Below are 18,380 nucleotides of genomic sequence, written 5' to 3' on the forward strand. Positions count from 1 at the left end.
ACTGCACTAAAAGGTACACACTAAAAGTCAGCGTCAAGGTGAAGTTATTAAGACAGCAGGAATCTAAATCATTGTTTTTCTCTGCACAGAAACACAAAGCAGTGGCACTATTCTTCTATTCACCTGTAAAAGTCTTACTTACCTGGTGTGCCTTTTACTCAGTGACAAGAAGAAAAAAACGAGTTCAATTCCATTAGTTATTTTCTTTTTCTTTTTTTAAACTGTGGAATTATTTGACTTTGTGAAAAGTCCAATTCCTCTAATCCAGCATGTTCATTCAAATTGTTTAGACCGAGCTTGTCAACTTCACTATGACAATATTGCCAAGGAGATGATGTGGTGCGTTCAAATGCCCTCCACTATTAAAGTGTGGCATCTAATCAAAACGGTCCCGTTCATTAATTTTGGCGTATGTTCCTGTACTTCCGAGGCTCGTAAACGCACCATCAGATGCGTACTTCCGGGGAAGTTTAGAACTGTCTACAAACTTTTAAAACTCATTTCTTAGCTCTGTCGAGTCTTAAAGGAGACTCAAAGGGGAATATTTCTGACCACGTGACTAACCTGTCAGGACGACCGGTGGCTTTCTTGGTGAACTTTGTCGCCTTGGAGCAAAATGCTAACCTGCACGTTAGCATCCTGACGCTGTGCCTGTGTTCCCGCCGACGGGTGACATCACTAGAGCCTAAATGTCATGACGACGCGGCCGCAGGCTCATTTGGCAAGCATCGTAACATCAGGTGGCGTGGCGGTGAATCACAGCAATTCAATAGTTTGTTGTTTTAACACACACCACCGACTTGCCGTGACGTCACCGCTCGGAGTCGGCCAAGCACCTTCAATTTGAAAAAGTGGTAAGTACAGTTATTCACTTGAGTGAGTGGAAAAGAAGTAACTTAAGGACGGAATTGTTTGCCGGGGCTACAAACTTCAAACGAAAAGCTTTAACGGCGTGAAAAAGTTTCAGTCTGTTACGCACACCACACTTTACTCTCAGTTTGACTTCAAACGCTCACTTTACCAGAAAACTCCCGCGGTTCATTCTTGTAACGCCTCAAGTATTTGCTGTGTGAATGAGGACGCTCTCTTCAATAAGTACTTCCGGGTTTTAAAACGCAACATCTAACACGGCGCCCCCCCTCATGTAAACAGGAAGTAGGCAACATCCAACACGGCGCCCCCTCATGTAAACAGGAAGTAGGCAACATCCAACACGGCGCCCCCTCATGTAAACAGGAAGTAGGCAACATCCAACACAGCGCCCCCCTCATGTAAACAGGAAGTAGACAACATCCAACACGGCGCCCTCATGTAAACAGGAAGTAGGCAACATCCAACACGGCGCTACCCCCTCATGTAAACAGGAAGTAGGCAACATCCAACACGGCGCCACCCCTCATGTAAACAGGAAGTACAAATGACAAGGCAACATCCAACACGGCGCCACCCCTCATGTAAACAAGAAGTAGGCAACATCCAACACGGCGCCACCCCTCATGAAAACAGAAAGTACAAATGACAAGGCAACATCCAACACGGCGCCACCCCTCATGTAAACAAGAAGTAGGCAACATCCAACACAGCGCCCCCCTCATGTAAACAGGAAGTAGACAACATCCAACACGGCGCCCTCATGTAAACAGGAAGTAGGCAACATCCAACACGGCGCCACCCCTCATGAAAACAGAAAGTACAAATGACAAGGCAACATCCAACACGGCGCCACCCCTCATGTAAACAAGAAGTAGGCAACATCCAACACAGCGCCCCCCTCATGTAAACAGGAAGTAGACAACATCCAACACGGCGCCCTCATGTAAACAGGAAGTAGGCAACATCCAACACGACGCCACCCCTCATGTAAACAGGAAGTACAAATGACAAGGCAACATCCAACTTGGCACCACCCTCATGTAAACAGGAAGTACAAATGACAAGGCAACATCAACACAGCACCACCTTTCATGTAAACAGGAAGTACAAATGACAAGGCAACATCCAACACGGCGCCCCCCTCATGTAAACAGGAAGTAGGCAACATCCAACACGGCGCCCCCTCATGTAAACAGGAAGTAGGCAACATCCAACACGGTGCCCCCACTCATGTAAACGGGAAGTAAAACGACAAGGCAACATCCAACACGGCGCCCCCCTCATGTAAACAGGAAGTAAAACGACAAGGCAACATCCAACACAGCGCCCCCCCCTCATGTAAACAGGAAGTAGGCAACATCCAACACGGCGCCACCCCTCATGTAAACAGGAAGTACAAATGACAAGGCAACATCCAACAAGGCACCACCCTCATGTAAACAGGAAGTACAAATGACAAGGCAACATCCAACACAGCACCACCCCTCATGTAAACAGGAAGTAAAACGACAAGGCAACATCCAACACGGCGCCCCCCTCATGTAAACAGGAAGTAGGCAACATCCAACACGGCGCCACCCCTCATGTGAACAGGAAGTACAAATGACAAGGCAACATCCAACAAGGCACCACCCTCATGTAAACAGGAAGTACAAATGACAAGGCAACATCCAACACAGCACCACCCCTCATGTAAACAGGAAGTACAAATGACAAGGCAACATCCAACACGGCGCCACCCCTCATGTAAACAGGAAGTAGGCAACATCCAACATGGCGCCCCCCCTCATGTAAACAGGAAGTACAAATGACAGTAAATCTGCGCCAAGGAGTATATTTATAGCTAGAATTCACTGAAATCCAAGTATTTCTTATATATATATATATATAAATAAAAGATACTTGACTTTCAGTGAATTCTAGCTATATATATATATATATATATATATATATATATATATATATATATATATATATATATATATATATATATATAAAATTCAAGTATTTCTTTTATATATTTATATATATAAAAGAAATACTTGAATTTCAAGTATTTCTTTTATATATATATATATATAAAAGAAATACTTGTTCATTTATTTACACATATACACTGAAATTATTTTTTCCAATCATTTTGGAACTTGCAAACGTACTTCTTCTTCTTACTCGTCGTCGCCATGTCTCTTCTTCGTTCTTCTGCTTCGTCTCTGTTATGTTTTTGGACATTACTACTTGCCGTAGTTTTGATGGGAATCCGGATGTTGTGTGTCAGTGTATTAACGTGCCGGCTGGAATAAACACACGTTGATAAATAGCTCTGTGCCTGCCTACTTTATGGGTTATAGATAAACCTATGGATAACACAGACATATATAATAGTCTCCTTCTCAGGTGAGAGAGGACGCTAAAGGCAGTGCCTTTAAGGCACGCCCCCAATATTGTTGTCCGGGTGGAATTCGGGAGAATGGTTACCCCGGGAGATTTTCGGGAGGGCCACTGAAATTTGGGAGTCTCCCGGGAAAATCGGGAGGTTTGGCAAGTATGCCTTGAAGGTAGAAAAGCGCTATACAAGTATAACCAATTTACCATTACCATTTATTTATTATAAGTTTGAATTCAAGATGGTGACAGCTCTGGGGAAGAAGCTGTCTCTGAGCCTTCGGGAGGGTTGGCAAGTATGCCGAGGGGAAATTAAAATGTTCAGCACAATCCCATTCAAGAGCAGACAAACATTACAGGGAGACAGAACAGGATCGCTGACGGGTCTGCCAACTTCCGGCGCCCCTTACAAAAAAGGTGAGATACAGGTAAACAATGGGGGGTGAGGAAAAAAAAAAGGAGGCAGCCATCTTTGATTGTTTTTTATTACCATGAAGATACTTTGTCCATGTACAGTGATGTATTTATCTATGATGACTTCAAAATAGGTCAGATAGTTTGTCCATCTTTATCATTGGCAATGTCACGTTGTAGAAAACATCTAAATGGAGTTGACATTTTAGCAGTGAAATCCAAATATTGCACCTCTGCCTTTTACAGTCCAAAAATGTAGGAAATCTGTGAGTGAAGTTTACATATTCTCCTTGTGGGTTTCAGGTCTCCGGATACTCTTGTCTTCCTCCGACATCCCAAAAACATGCAAGTCAATTGTAAATTGTGAGTGCACGCTTTTTTTGTCTATATGTGCCCAACAATTGACTGGTGATCAAATAGTTCAAGTTTGGCATTATGACTACAGTCCCCATGTCAGCTAATTATTGTGAAAAGTTGCCCTCAAGTTGGACCTTAAAATCTTCAATACATTTGCAAAGCTCCCCATGTCTTCCTGAGGCCTCTGTTTGGAAAAGGAAAACATTTCAACCTCGTTATGAGCTCACAATGTATCGTCTTACCTTTGTTAGTGCCCGTATCAGCCGCTGTAACACCGCATCTTCTCTGTGTGGACACAGGCGGGTCACTGTGCTCACACAGCTCAACAAACAATAAATGGTGTGTCTCTGTGACTGGAAAGACAAGCAAGTACCAATTGCAATCCTTCTAGGAATGGTATGAGACTGCTGAGAGATTCAAACCAAAAACACTGGAATCGTGGATCAATAATCAACCCGTTCATTGACATCCAACAGTAATGTTACTGTTAACAACACACAACAGTACCGTATTTTTCGGACTATAAGGCGCACTTAAAATCCTTACATTTTCTCAAATCACATAATATCTACGGCTCTTCACACACACAAGTGAATGCAAGGCATACTTGGTCAACAGGTCACACTGAGGGTTGCCGTATAAACAACCTTAATACTGTCACAAATATGCGCCACACTGTGAACCCACACCAAACGAGAACGACAAACACGTTTCGGGAGAACATCCGCACCGTAACACAACATAAACACAACAGAACAAATACCCAGAACCCCTTGCAGCATTAACTCTTCCGGGACGCTACAATATACACCCCCCGCTACCCTTTACCCCCCCACCCGACTCAACCCCGCCCATCTCAACCTCCTCATGCTCTCTCAGGGAGCGCATGTCCCAAATTCCAAGCTGCTGTTTTGAGGCATGTTAAAAAAAATAATGCACTTTGTGACTTCAATAATAAATATGGCAGTGCCATGTTGGCATTTTTTTTTCCCATAACTTGAGTTGATTTATTTTGGAAAACCTTGTTACATTGTTTAATGCATCCAACGGGGCATCACAACAAAATTAGGCATAATAATTTTTTATTTTTAAAAAAATTAAATCAACATAAAAAACACAAGATACACTTACAACCAGTGCACCAACCCAAAAAACATCCCTCCCCCATCCACACTCCTTCACACAAAAGGGGCTGTCTCTTTCCGTTATTAAACTTCTAGTTCCTACAATATAGAACAATACAGTCCTTGAAGCACACATGATTGTGTGTGCTTCTGGTCCACTAACATTTTCATTAATTACTATTTTTTATGTAATTGTTTTTATATTGTTTTACTTTCTTTTTTATTCAAGAAAAAGTTTTTTTTAATTTATTTATCTTATTTTATTTTTTATTTTCTTTAAAAGGACCTTATCTTCACCAGACCAGGTTGTCAATGAAATCAGATGGTTCAAAAGGGTTCTTAAAACCAGGTCAAGTCCAGATGACGTCCAGGTCGGGCTCAGCAACACACACCTTCACCTACCGTATTTTTCGGAGTATAAATCGCTCCGGAGTATAAGACGCACCGGCCGAAAATGCATAATAAAGAAGGAAAAAAACATATACCGTAATTTCCGGACTATAAGCCGCACCTGACTATAAGCCGCACCAGCTAAATTTAGGGGAAAATACAGATTGCTCCATATGTAAGCCGCACCCGACTATAAGCCGCAGGGTTTTGATGTGTAATTACCGTAGTATATAGGGGTTCCTGCTACCACGGAGGGGATTGTCGGGACAGAGATGACTGTTTGGGAACGCAAAGCGTCCCATTTATTAACTATAAATCTTTCAATCATTCAATCAAACTTTCACATCTTTGACATGGCGAACAGCATTCGTGCAGAGTACAAATAATACAACGGTTCAAAGTAATACAAAGTGCTCGCCTGTACGTTATCAAAATAACCAGCCTACCGCTATATGAAAAGTCAGTCTTTAATCATTGTGTCATCGTCTTCCTCCTGCGTACTAAAACCACCGAAATCCTCTTCGTCGGTGTCGGAGAAGAACAGGCTGTATATAAGCCGCACCCCTGTATAAGCCGCAGGGACCAGAACGAGGGGGGAAAAGTAGCGGCTTATAGTCCGGAAATTACGGTAAGTCGCACTCGAGTATAAGTCACATTTTTTGGGGGAGAGTTATTTGATAAAACCCAACACCAAGAATAGACATTTGAAAGGCAATTTAAAATAAATAAAGAATAGTGAACAACAGGCTGAATAAGTGTACGTTATATGAGGCATAAATAACCAACTGAGAATGTGCCTGGTATGTTAACGTAACATATTATGGTAAGAGTCATTCAAATAACTATAACATATAGAACATGCTATACATTTACCAAACAATCTGTCACTCCTAATCGCTAAATCCCATGAAATCTTATACAATACCGTTCAAAAGTTTGGGGTCACATTGAAATGTCCTTATTTTTGAAGGAAAAGCACTGTACTTTTCAATGAAGATAACTTTAAACTAGTCTTAACTTTAAAGAAATACACTCTATACATTGCTAATGTGGTAAATGACTATTCTAGCTGCAAATGTCTGGTTTTTGGTGCAATATCTACACAGGTGTGTAGAGGCCCATTTCCAGCAACTATCACTCCAGTGTTCTAATGGTACAATGTGTTTGCTCATTGGCTCAGAAGGCTAATTGATGATTAGAAAACCCTTGTGCAATCATGTTCACACATCTGAAAACAGTTTAGCTCGTTACAGAAGCTACAAAACGGACCTTCCTTTGAGCAGATTGAGTTTCTGGAGCATCACATTTGTGGGGTCAATTAAACGCTCAAAATGGCCAGAAAAAGAGAACTTTCATCTGAAACTCGACAGTCTATTCTTGTTCTTAGAAATGAAGGCTATTCCACAAAATTGTTTGGGTGACCCCAAACTTTTGAACGGTAGTGTACGTCTAGTCTCTTACGTGAATGAGCTAAATAATATTATTTGATGTTTTACGGTAATGTGTTAATAATTTCACACATAAGTCGCTCCTGAGTATAAGTCGCACCCCCGGCCAAACTATGAAAAAAAACTGCGACTTATAGTCCGAAAAATACGGTATGTACACTGGAAACCGGGGAACACAACAGATTGCATACAATCCACAAACCAAATTACATTTAATAATGTGTTAATTCCACGACTGTATATATCGGTATCGGTTGATATCGGAATTGGTAATTAAGAGTTGGACAATATCGGATATCGGCAAAAAAGCCATTATTGCACATCTCATAATAATACGACTCCTTTAATGCGCCTTATAATTCGGTGCACCTTGTGTATGAAAATAGACCAGCACACCGGCAGTGCGCCTTAAAATCCGGTGCGCCCTAAGGTCCGGAAAATTTGGTAATAGAAGAATTCTTTACCTTGTTGAGCACGCCAAAGGGCTTGTTGCTTCCTGCACAAGACAACTTGGCTACATCTTCAACACTAAGAACAGGCTCCTGTGTAAAGATTGAGGAAGCATTGGGTTGCGTGTAAACATTGCCGTGACAGCGTTCACTGACCTTGAGCTTCTCCAGCCAGGTCCACAGCAGACACGCCAGAACATGAGGATCCGATTCCGTCACCATGAGAGCCCAGCCACGTTGGCTACTGTTCACCTCCTCCTGTTGGGCAGGTGAGTGAACTAAACCCCTTTGAATGTTACGCGGAAAGGTGTATTGAGTAGGCACCTGCAGCAGAGACGATCGCTGCAGAACAGCTTCTCCCGGTGGAGCATGGTCCGCCATGGCCTTGGCAATGGCGCGGGCCACACGGGTCGTGCCCACATCATGCCAGTTCCTGCACAACTGTTAACGTAAGGGTCGTGTTTTAGACTAAAGCAGTTCACTTTTGTTCATCAAAAAATGATCACTTACCTCAGTGTTGGAGCTATATTTGGGTAGAGCCTTTCTGACCGTGCACTTTGACCTCTCGGCAAATGTGCCGTTTGGCGGCATATTGCGCGTGTGAGCGTGGTTCTTGTGCATCACATCTGGTAAAAGTGTCCTGGAGCTAAATGGTCTCCGATCTGGTCCTTTCACATCCTGTGCACACCAGTGACCCTCGTTCTCAAAAGTAGGAGCACCGTGTGGACTCGTCTCCAGATCCTGTGGGATAAAAAATACCATTTCACAGGAGGACGTCGACTCCATTTAGTTATAGAGGAAAAAGGGGGATTATTGGCTGGCTGAAAATGGTTTAAATTCCTTTATAAAATGTCCCGGTTGAGTCCTCAATTACAGAATGTTTAGCCGGCTGAATATTACATGTTATTAATTAATAGAGAAGGTTAAGACATTTTCATGTAACGTACAGCAGTGGTCCCCAACCACCAGGCCGATTGGTACCGGGCCGCACAAGAAATAAAAAAATAATAATACATTTTTATTTATTTTAGTTTTTAAAAAATTAAATCAACATAAAAAACACAATATATACATTATATATCAATATAGATCCATACAGTCTGCAGGTATACAGTCCGTAAGCACACATGATTGTATTTCTTTATGGGGGGAAAAAAAATATTTTTTTTTTTTTTTTTTTTTAAATACACCCCCCCCCCACCGGTCCGTGGGACAAATTTTCAAGCGTTGACCGGTCCGCAGCTACAAAAAGGTTGGGGACCACTGACGTACAGAATATCAGAAGCATTTATCACAGATTACAAGAGATGTCCGATAATGGCTTTTTTGCCGATATTCCGATATTGTCCAACTCTTAATTACCGATTCCGATATCAACCTACGCCGATATATACAGTCGTGGAATTAACACATTATTATGCCTAATTTTGTTGTGATGCCCCGCTGGATGCATTAAACAATGTAACAAGGTTTTCCAAAATAAATCAACTCAAATTATGGAAAAAAAATGCCAACATGGCACTGCCATATTTATTATTGAAGTCACAAAGTGCTTTTTTTTTTTAACATGCCTCAAAACAGCAGCTTGGAATTTGGGACATGCTCTCCCTGAGAGAGCATGAGGAGGTTGAGGTGGGGAGGGGGGAGGGGATAGCGTATATTGTAGCGTCCTGGAAGAGTTAGTGCTGCAAGGGGTTCTGGGTATTTGTTCTGTTGTGTTTATGTTGTGTTACGGTGCGGATGTTCTCCCGAAATGTGTTTTGTCATTCTTGTTTGGTGTGGGTTCACAGTGTGGCGCATATTTGTAACCGTGTTAAAGTTGTTTATACGGCCACCCTCAGTGTGACCTGTATGGCTGTTGACCAAGTATGCCTTGCATTCACTTGTGTGTGTAAAAAGCTGTAGATATTATGTGATTAGGCCGGCACGCAAAGGAAGTGCCTTTAAGGTTTATTGGCGCTCTGTACTTCTCCCTACGTCCGAGTACACAGCGGCGTTTTAAAAAGTCATACATTTTACTTTTTGAAACCGATACCGATAAATTTGAAACCGATACGGATCATTTCCGATATTACATTTTAAAGCATCTATTGGCCGATAATATCGGCAGTCCGATATTATCGGACATCCCTACAGATTACATTACCAAACATCTTCGACAATCAAAGCATGATCCTAACAATCCACATTTTGTGTTAGTAATGTGTGAAACTGGTATCAAAACATGGAAGTGTAGCTCCTCCTGTAAATGCAAGTGCTCCTAAAGTAGGAATACAAATTCTGTATTCTTAAAAAATACAAAATATGGCCAATGTACTTCAGGCATTTTTTTTTAATGTCAGTAAAGGCGTTTACATGATTTTGTATTGAGCTGTTAAAATACATGTTTAAAAAAACATTTAGTCAAAGAAAATTAATTGTCCAGTCATAGTTATGAAACCTTAAAATGATCTGTCTACGGTACACTAATTAATGATATCTATCTTTGATTAAGTTTGAGTTAACTATGAAGAAAATGATATTAATTGGGATACATTTGAATCGTTAGACAGCCCTAATTAAAATAGGTCTACATGGCAGGCGACAGACATGCTGCCTCAGCTCTAGACAATGGCGTGTATCTTTGCTTGCGTCATCACTATCACCGCTTTTTGACAGTGCTGTTTCGCTGATCAAAGTCTTTTTTTCGGTGCATCCCTAGTCGATTTAAAATAATATATTCATAGCCATTCATACAATATATTACTTCAATTTGTTTTAAAACGTAGAACCCTGTTATAGGTCCCCTTTCATAATAAAGTGTAGCTGTGCAGTTTGCATTTCTTTCTTTTAATATCGTCATATTGCAGGGTTTCCCGCATTGATTGAGACTTTTATTAGTAGGTTGCACAGTGAAGTACATATTCCGTACAATTGACCACTAAATGGTAACACCCGAATAAGTTTTTCAACTTGTTTAAGTCGGGGTCCACTTAAATTGATTCATGATACAGATATATTCTATCATATATACTATCATCATAATACAGTCATCACACAAGATAATCACATTGAATTATTTACATTATTTACAATCAGGGGTGTGGAGGGGGTGGGGGGGGGGGTAGGATATGGACATCAAGTAGTGGAGGGAGAGAGAGAGAGAGAGAGAGAGAGAGAGAGAGAGAGAGAGAGATCAGAAGGTATAAGAAAAAGTATCTGCATTTGATTGTTTACATTTGATTATTAGCAATCCGGGGAGGGTGTTAGTTTAGGGTTGTAGCTGCCTGGAGGTGAACTTTTATTGCGGTTTTGAAGGAGGATAGAGATGCCCTTTCTTTTATACCTGTTGGGAGCGCATTCCACATTGATGTGGCATAGAAAGAGAATGAGTTAAGACCTTTGTTAGTTCGGAATCGGGGTTTAACGTGGTTAGTGGAGCTCCCCCCGGTGTTGTGGTTATGGTGGTCATTTACGTTAAGGAAGTAGTTTGACATGTACTTCGGTATCAGGGAGGTGTAGCGGATTTTATAGACTAGGCAGCGCTTTGTTGTTAAAAAAAGGACATGTTAAATAACGGGGCGGCGAGGCGAAGTTGGTAGAGTGGCCGTGCCAGCAATCGGAGGGTTGCTGGTTACTGGGGTTCAATTCCCACCTTCTACCATCCTAGTCATGTCTGTTGTGTCCTTGGGCAAGACACTTCACCCTTGCTCCTGATGGCTGCTGGTTAGCGCCTTGCATGGCAGCTCCCGCCATCAGTGTGTGAATGTGTGTGTGAATGGGTGAATGTGGAAATACTGTCTAAGCCGGGGGTCGGCAACCCGCGGCTCTAGAGCCGCATGCGGCTCTTTAGCGCCGCCCTAGTGGCTCTCTGGAGATTTTTCAAAAATGTATGAAGAATGGAAAAAGATGAGGGGAAAAAAAATCAATTTTTTTGTTTTAGTATGGTTTCTGTAGGAGGACAAACATGACACAAACCTCCGTAATTGTTATAAATCACACTGTTTATATTAAATATGCTTCACTGATTCAAGTATTTGGCGAGCGCCGTTTTGTCCTACTTATTTTGGCGGTCCTTGAACTCACCGTATAGTCTGTTTACATGCATAACTTTCTCCGACTTTCTAGGACGTGTTTTATGCCACTTCTTTTTCTGTCTCATTTTGTCCACCACACTTTTAACGTTGTACGTGAGTGCACAAAGGTGAGTTTTGTTGATGTTATTGACTTGTGTGAAGTGCTAATCAGACATATTTGGTCGCTGCATGACTGCAAGCTAATCGATGCTAACATGCTATTTAGGCTAGCTATATGTACATATTGCATCATTATGCCTAATTTGTAGCTATATTTGAGCTAATTTAGTTTCCTTTAAGTCCTCTTAATTAAATTTACATCTCATGACACATGTAATATGGCTTTTAATTTTTTGCGGCTCCAGACAGATTTTTTTTGTTTTTTTGGTCCAATATGGCTCTTTCAACATTTTGGGTTGCCGACCCCTGGTCTAAGCGCTTCGAGTACCTTGAAGGTGGAAAAGCGCTATACAAGTATAACCCATTTATTTATCATTTATTTATAAATGAAGAGTTTCTGTCTCTGATAGTTGATATAATAATGTAACTGCATCATTAAGCCTACATGAACACCATGGTGTTCAGGGATGAATAGTCTCTCCTATTGCTATTGTACTATTTTTTAAGCTATAGTTACATTAATCATTAGTAATGTAGCAGTCTAGTTTTGAATGGCAGGGTCCCTGCTCTCATATGTTGATAAAAATATAACATTTACATAACAAAAATCAACTACAGGCTTCCCAAATTCTGTAATAAATTAAGCATGATGAGTTGAGCATATGTCAGCATGTGGCCCCACTTTTAACTCTTTTTTTCAAACGCTTATTGCAAACGCTTACTTACAGTAAGTCATTAATTTGACTTTGTAAGTCATTATTTTGACCTAGTAAGTCATAATAATGATGTACTTAGTATCTCAGGTAACTAGGACTGTTTTGTTTTTACTTTACGGAAAAAATATCGAGATATATGTCGTATATCGCCATTCAGCAAATGGAGCAGAAAACACAACCAAAAATTTTAGGCTTCTTCACGCGACGAAGCCAGCCAACGTCACCACAGTCTGTAGTCTATTGCCCCCCAACCCCTCCCAGGCTGTGGTGGCAGCGACGAGGTGGAGACGTGATGGCGACAGGCCGAGTTACACCAATCCTTACACCAGGGGTCACCAACGCGGTGCCCGCGGGCACCAGGTAGCCCGTAAGGACCAGATGAGTCGCCCGCCGGCCTGTTCTAAAAATAGCTCAAATAGCAGCACTTACCAGTGAGCTGCCTCTATTTTTTAAATTGTATTTATTTACTAGCAAGCTGGTCTCGCTTTGCCCGACATTTTTAATTCTAAGAGAGACAAAACTCAAATAGAATTTGAAAATCCAAGAAAATATTTTAAAGACTTGGTCTTCACTTGTTTAAATAAATTCATAATTTTTTTTACTTTGCTTCTTATAACTTTCAGAAAGACAATTTTAGAGAAAAAATACAATCTTAAAAATGATTTTAGGATTTTTAAACACATATACCTTTTTACCTTTTAAATTCCTTCCTTTTCTTTCCTGACAATTTAAATTAATGTTCAAATAAAACATTTTTTTTATTGTAAAGAATAATAAATACATTTTAATTTAATTCTTCATTTTAGCTTCTGTTTTTTCGACGAAGAATATTTGTGAAATATTTCTTCAAACTTATTATGATTAAAATTCAAAAAAATTATTCTGGCAAATCTAGAAAATCTGTAGAATCAAATTTAAATCTTATTTCAAAGTCTTGAATTTCTTTTAAAATTTTTGTTCTGGAAAATCTAGGAGAAATAATGATTTGTCTTTGGTCCAATTTGTTTCTAACAAAGTGTAGATTGGATTTTAACCTATTTAAAACATGTCATCAAAATTCTAAAATTAATCTTAATCAGGAAAAATTACTAATGATGTTCCATAAATTCTTCTAAGTTTTTCTCTTCTTTTTTTCGGTTGAATTTTGAATTTTAAAGAGTCGAAATTGAAGATAAACTATGTTTCAAAATGTAATTGTCATTTTTTTCGTGTTTTCTCCTCTTTTAAACCGTTCAATTAAGTGTAAATATCATTAATTATTAATAATAACATAGAGTTAAAGGTAAATTGAGCAAATTGGCTATTTGTGGCAATTTATTTAAGTGTGTATCAAACTGGTAGCCCTTCGCATTAATCAGTACCCAAGAAGTAGCTCTTGGTTTCAAAAAGGTTGGTGACCCCTGCCTTACACCCACCCACCCCCTTCCCCGGTCTGTCCGCCGGAGAGAGACCACCTTAACTAAGACATTTTCTGGGGGAAACACTGTATTGTATTTGGTAGCCAGAAAAAGCACCTCTCTGCATCAAGTTGTACTTCCGGTTCTATTGTTGTTATCTTTTCCTCTCATTCTGACCCTTCTGCGGTGCCATTTAGAATCAGCCCACCCAAAATGACATATATACATTCTTATTGAACGAAGGTCTGACTTGGTGAGATTTGTAATTCCCTCAGTTTGAGGTCAAATTTCCAATTGCATTTACCGCAATCTTGCCGAGGTCGGAGTCGCTGTAGCTGCGTTTGTTGAGAAGCAAATCTTTCTTCCTCTCCGAGAATCCCAGCGGCTCATCCCAGGAGCACACGGAGCCCGAGCCAGGCCGAGGGATATTGTGATGCTCCCTCAGCAAGGGCAGGTGCTGTTTAGACACCAGCGTTTCCCTCACGGTCCTGCTCAAGATCCTCAGTGCGGACCTCTTCTCTAATTCAGCATCAATCTCTGGAGCTGTAGGGAGCGCCAGAGCCAAGCAGGAGAGGCGCACACACAGGAGGTAGACCACCTGAGAACAAGAAGGTGGGGCGAGTGACACTCAACCTTCAGTCAGGCGGGGGGGTGTTCAGGGTACCTTGGGTGTGTATTTGAGCTTGCGTGCCTCCTGGCCGTGCAGCAGTAGAGCCTGGCGGTTGAGGTAGTGCTGCAGGGTGACGGGGGCTCCGTGTCGTAAGCCGAGGTCCGGGTACTGAATCAGTTGTGTACCAAGCAGGCGGGCAAAGTCAAACACCTGACTGATCTGCGCTCGCGTTTGGATGGAGCGCGGCCTTTTCATGCGGACGTAGTGCACGGCCTCACTGGGACTGATCCGCAAAGTGTAGACTAAGTAGCAGGCTATTAGGACACCTGTGGAGCAGTCAGTGTCAAGTTGTTTATCCACACCCCCTAGCGCAAATCCCAACCCAGACCTGTTCTGCCCAGACCTGTTCTGCCCAGACCGGCGTGGCAGTGCACAGCAACCCTTCCCTCCCCCGCAGCGAAGGCCAACACCTTTACGCCATCGATGATGCCGACGAGGGAGGACACGCCGAAATCTGGCATCCCAAAGTTGTAGAAATAAACTGAACATTCACACAAAGAACATCAAATGGTTTGAGTCACAACATTAGGCACAGTATCTGCAAAATACAATGAAGAATTCAGCCTTCTACTAATATACTGCAGTTATGCTCGATTTCCCAAAACCGTTAGAAACTTAGAAATGTCCAAAACGGGAATTGTCACGAGTTTTGATGGGCCGATAACAAATTTTGCTGGACGATATGTTGTCCCATAAATTGTTGCCGAAAAACGGCAATATTGTCAGCAATATTTGGAGACCAAATTACGCACGATAATGCAAATATTCCTTTCAAATGTAATAAACTTTGATTTATTAGTTGTTTTTCTTAACCATAATTAGAAGTTCAGTAACTTTAAAGTGTCTTCAAGAAATAAAACTATCTTGTCAATCGGACAAATAGAACAGACAAGCCATTGTCATGTCTGCTCGCGGAAAAACAAAAATCGTAATCTACGATTTGACTCCCTCGAATGGCCTTGACGCAGGAGCAGGCTGTTCTGAAAACATCCCAGAGGACACCTCAATGATGGACGCTTTTGACCTCCCTCCCTCCTCAACGACACCTGGAGTCGAACTTTTGCTTGCATGCAGAACGGCCCCAGGCCTATGGACACTACATCCACACACCCAAGACAATGGGCATATACACGCACACCCCCCCCCCCCCCCCCGCTTGATTCCCCTTCGGAGTGATGTACGGCTGGCAGCGCTTCATAGCAGCAGTCGACCTCCAGGGCCCCAACTCCCCCCTCTCTGTTGCGAGTTGTCGTGATTACATGTAACATGTTTATGTGTGCATGGCATGGAGGTTTACCTTTTTCCCACCTTTTTACGGGGCACCTCGTGGCGACCTATCAGCGTTCCTGTACTGTAACCCTGTACACTGTTTGTTTGTCTAATTTTGAATGGGTTTGTGCTGAAAACATAGTTTCGTTTTACTTGTTGCAATGACAATAAAGACCTATCCTAATTATCCCAATCTCTATTAGCTAATATTCTACTTCAGTAAATATTGAAGAGCTTAGGTTCAGGTGGTTTTACTTCCCAACAAATCATTGGTCCATGTCAATGTTTACACACGAGACGCCCAAATATTATCACAGCACTTTCTTTGTGACGAGCCAGGCTCTCTGAGTGTGTGTAAGCTTGCGCTCTTGCCGTCCGCCACAAAGATTGTGGATTACAGACAAGAGGATTCACTCCGTGCGTCTAATTTTGCTATTGAATAAAAACGCTCAGTTGCTGAGAGCGATGCACAGAGTGAACCCTCTTGCACCCTGATTGGAAGCGAGAGACTCACGCGGACGTGGCGACTTATCGATGACGAGACAACCCTTTTCCCGCTCCATTCAGTAGCAGTGCAGTTTAGACAGAAAAAGTGTCCGTTTTTGAGCAGTGTAGGCTCTTTGCTCCAATTAGTGCACCCTGGTTCAAGCCCGGCAGGACGACACATCCAGCCAAGAGTTTTTTTATACAGGTCTTGTATTGGATCTCGGGGGTTACCCACATATGCGGTCCTCTCCAAGGTTTCTCATAGTCATTCACATTGACGTCCCACTGGGGTGGGTTTTCCTTGCCCGTATGTGGGCTCTGTACCGAGGATGTCGTTGTGGCTTGTACAGCCCTTTGAGACACTTGTGATTTAGGGCTATATAAATAAACATTGATTGATTGATTGAATTGTACAGGTCAAGCTAATGAAGGCTCTACTACAACTTGTGGTATCTAAAAGGTCTCACTGTCATTCTCCATGAAGATCTGCGGCAGGTATGTGAAGCCACTTCCAGGGTCCAAAGGGGGTCCGCAGTGCGCATGTTCGCCAGGTACTTGCATGTTTATGATGGATCTTATATTCAACCTGTAGAGGCAATCAAGAAGAAACTAGGTGTACTTGTGTACAAAGACAAATGAATCTTGAAGGTATACCTCTGAAATTGTTCTATAACGTCGAACTTTTCAATCAAGATTGTGGACGGCCGTGCCATAGCGATGATGTCATCGGTCACCCTGAGATTTTTGGTAGAAGTCATGTCCCCCAACGCATGACAAAACTTTACCGCAGAGTCTTACCATGAGGAGAAAATGCCACGGATGACCTGCTGGCTCGCTTTCCAACAGTCTGGTCCTTCGTAACGACAGTCCAGTCCCCCGCAGGCCAGCAAGCAGAGGAGTTTGGGCGGGATGGCCTTCACCAGGTTTTCCCGGGCTTGGGAGTAAGCGGCCCGAGGGAAGGGGACATGCTGGGTCAAGGTCTGCATCCTGGACTGGGAGAACCACATCAGCCTATTCTCAAGTGTAAGTTTGAAATGGAACACTCACCTGTCTGCTTGATTGACATGAATGAGTCCAATGAACAGGTAAAGCAAAGTAGACGTAAGGGCGATGGAGAAGTGTACACACACACATGGGAGTTGACCCAGATCCACTAAGCCTGATTAGCTGTCATAAATGCTTTAGACCAATTAAATAGTGCTTATATTGAAAACACTGTATCCATGTCCTCGTTATCAGTCACACAATTCTACTGTAGTTTTGCTTCACTTTCCTTATTCAGCTACAGGACTAATAATCTAGGATGCGGTGTTGTTAAAGTAAAGTTGTCACACACACGAGGTGTGGTCAAATTATTCTCTGCATTTGACCCATCACCCTTGATCATCGGCGGTCACTCGAACAAGTATGACGTGTATCCCTTAATGGAGGATGCCTGTGCGTGACTTAGTTTAACCTGGGTACACTGGTGCACAGACAGCCACCACACGATCCTTGACAGAATCGGGTCAGGGTCCAGTGGCATGGAGTCCAAGACGACTGGGGACCCTTTTCTGCTGCAGCCTTCTTCCGCCATCGCAGCCCTTGTGGTAGTTCTTAAATCTTCCGCCTGCTCCGCCGTTGAGGTCTTCACCGTATCGCTGGCTAGGGGGCTGTCAGGTACTAGGCCTTTGCCAAGGGCCACCCCGGGTAACAGTAGTAAAGGGGTTAACCTCCTAGTGCCCCAAGACCCCCATAGAGGAGATACCCTTGATCACCCCTACACAACTATATTTAGATGAATAGTTGTATCTGACCATGTCAATCAAAATTAAACGTTATCTTTTGTAAATACATTCTTAATTTCATTTTCTTTGTTTTTGTAAAATGTTATTGAGCACAAAATTGTTCTCTGGAAATATGTATGTATGATGTGGAACTAAATATGACATACTCAAACTGAATCCACACTTTTCTTAGTTGTGTGTATTAACTTGACGTAAGAATTGATGGCAAAAGATTTTTCTTCCTTTCAAAAACAATTTCCAAACAAATACATTACGAATAACAATCAGGTAATGCACGTAAAAATATTTTTGCAAACCATTTGACATCAGTGACTTGAATTATCTGGAACTGCAGGCATGATATATTTATATATTTGTAAAGATTACAGATAGAGATGTCCGATAATAGCTTTTTTGCCGATATTGTCCAACTCTTAATTACCGATTCCGATATCAACCGA

General features: G+C 42.0%; 2 protein-coding genes and 1 long non-coding RNA gene across 11 annotated transcripts in view; 1 reads left to right on the forward strand and 2 right to left on the reverse strand.

The window, feature by feature from the left end:
- The window catches only part of cimap1b (ciliary microtubule associated protein 1B), a 25,300-nt gene extending 24,141 nt beyond the window's left edge, over positions 1–1,159 (reverse strand). Inside the window, exons 1-2 of one of the 7 annotated variants that reach the window (XM_062041036.1) lie at positions 1,022–1,159; positions 565–836 (exon numbers count right to left, since the gene is read on the reverse strand). The gene's annotated coding sequence lies outside the window, so the exon portion shown is untranslated. Of the gene's footprint in view, positions 1–142; positions 512–564 lie in introns of those variants that run through there. The other 6 variants (XM_062041037.1, XM_062041035.1, XM_062041034.1 and 3 more) reach the window with 6 other exon arrangements.
- On the forward strand, positions 430–15,539 carry LOC133646086 (uncharacterized). 2 transcript variants are annotated; one of them, XR_009825224.1, is made up of 4 exons: positions 430–854; positions 3,976–4,028; positions 7,612–7,709; positions 14,740–15,539. It is a non-coding gene; the product is annotated as an uncharacterized LOC133646086 (long non-coding RNA). The 2 variants fall into 2 exon arrangements; XR_009825225.1 differs by lacking the exon at positions 14,740–15,539 and adding an exon at positions 14,725–14,734.
- On the reverse strand, positions 3,735–18,342 carry zgc:77752 (uncharacterized protein LOC393862 homolog). Of its 2 annotated transcripts, none has more exons than XM_062041026.1 (13): positions 17,201–18,342; positions 16,952–17,145; positions 16,808–16,888; positions 16,621–16,739; positions 14,742–14,879; positions 14,393–14,664; positions 14,033–14,326; positions 7,951–8,181; positions 7,765–7,881; positions 7,597–7,698; positions 7,456–7,533; positions 4,272–4,382; positions 3,735–4,213 (listed from the first exon to the last, which is right to left on the reverse strand). In XM_062041026.1, the coding sequence occupies exons 1-13, from the start codon at positions 17,285–17,287 to the stop codon at positions 4,130–4,132; spliced, it is 1,908 nt and encodes a 635-aa protein (XP_061897010.1). In that variant the 5' UTR covers positions 17,288–18,342; the 3' UTR covers positions 3,735–4,129. The 2 variants fall into 2 exon arrangements, with proteins under 2 accessions (XP_061897010.1, XP_061897011.1); XM_062041027.1 differs by having other exon boundaries at positions 16,952–17,140; positions 17,201–17,286.
- Positions 18,343–18,380: the final 38 nt, after the last annotated feature.

This window comes from Entelurus aequoreus, linkage group LG03 (genome assembly GCF_033978785.1).
Source record: "Entelurus aequoreus isolate RoL-2023_Sb linkage group LG03, RoL_Eaeq_v1.1, whole genome shotgun sequence".
In the NCBI taxonomy this organism is placed as follows: Eukaryota; Metazoa; Chordata; class Actinopteri; order Syngnathiformes; family Syngnathidae; genus Entelurus; species Entelurus aequoreus.

Coding starts and splice junctions, on each gene's coding strand:
- zgc:77752 (XM_062041026.1), bottom strand. CDS start 17,287: ATGTGTGTGTGTACACTTCTCCATCGCCCTTACGTCTACTTTGCTTTA. Junction 14,880..16,620: donor GATCTTCATGGAGAATGACA/GTGAGACCTTTT, acceptor GTGAATGTTCAG/TTTATTTCTACAACTTTGGG. Junction 14,327..14,392: donor AGCTCAAATACACACCCAAG/GTACCCTGAACA, acceptor TCTTGTTCTCAG/GTGGTCTACCTCCTGTGTGT.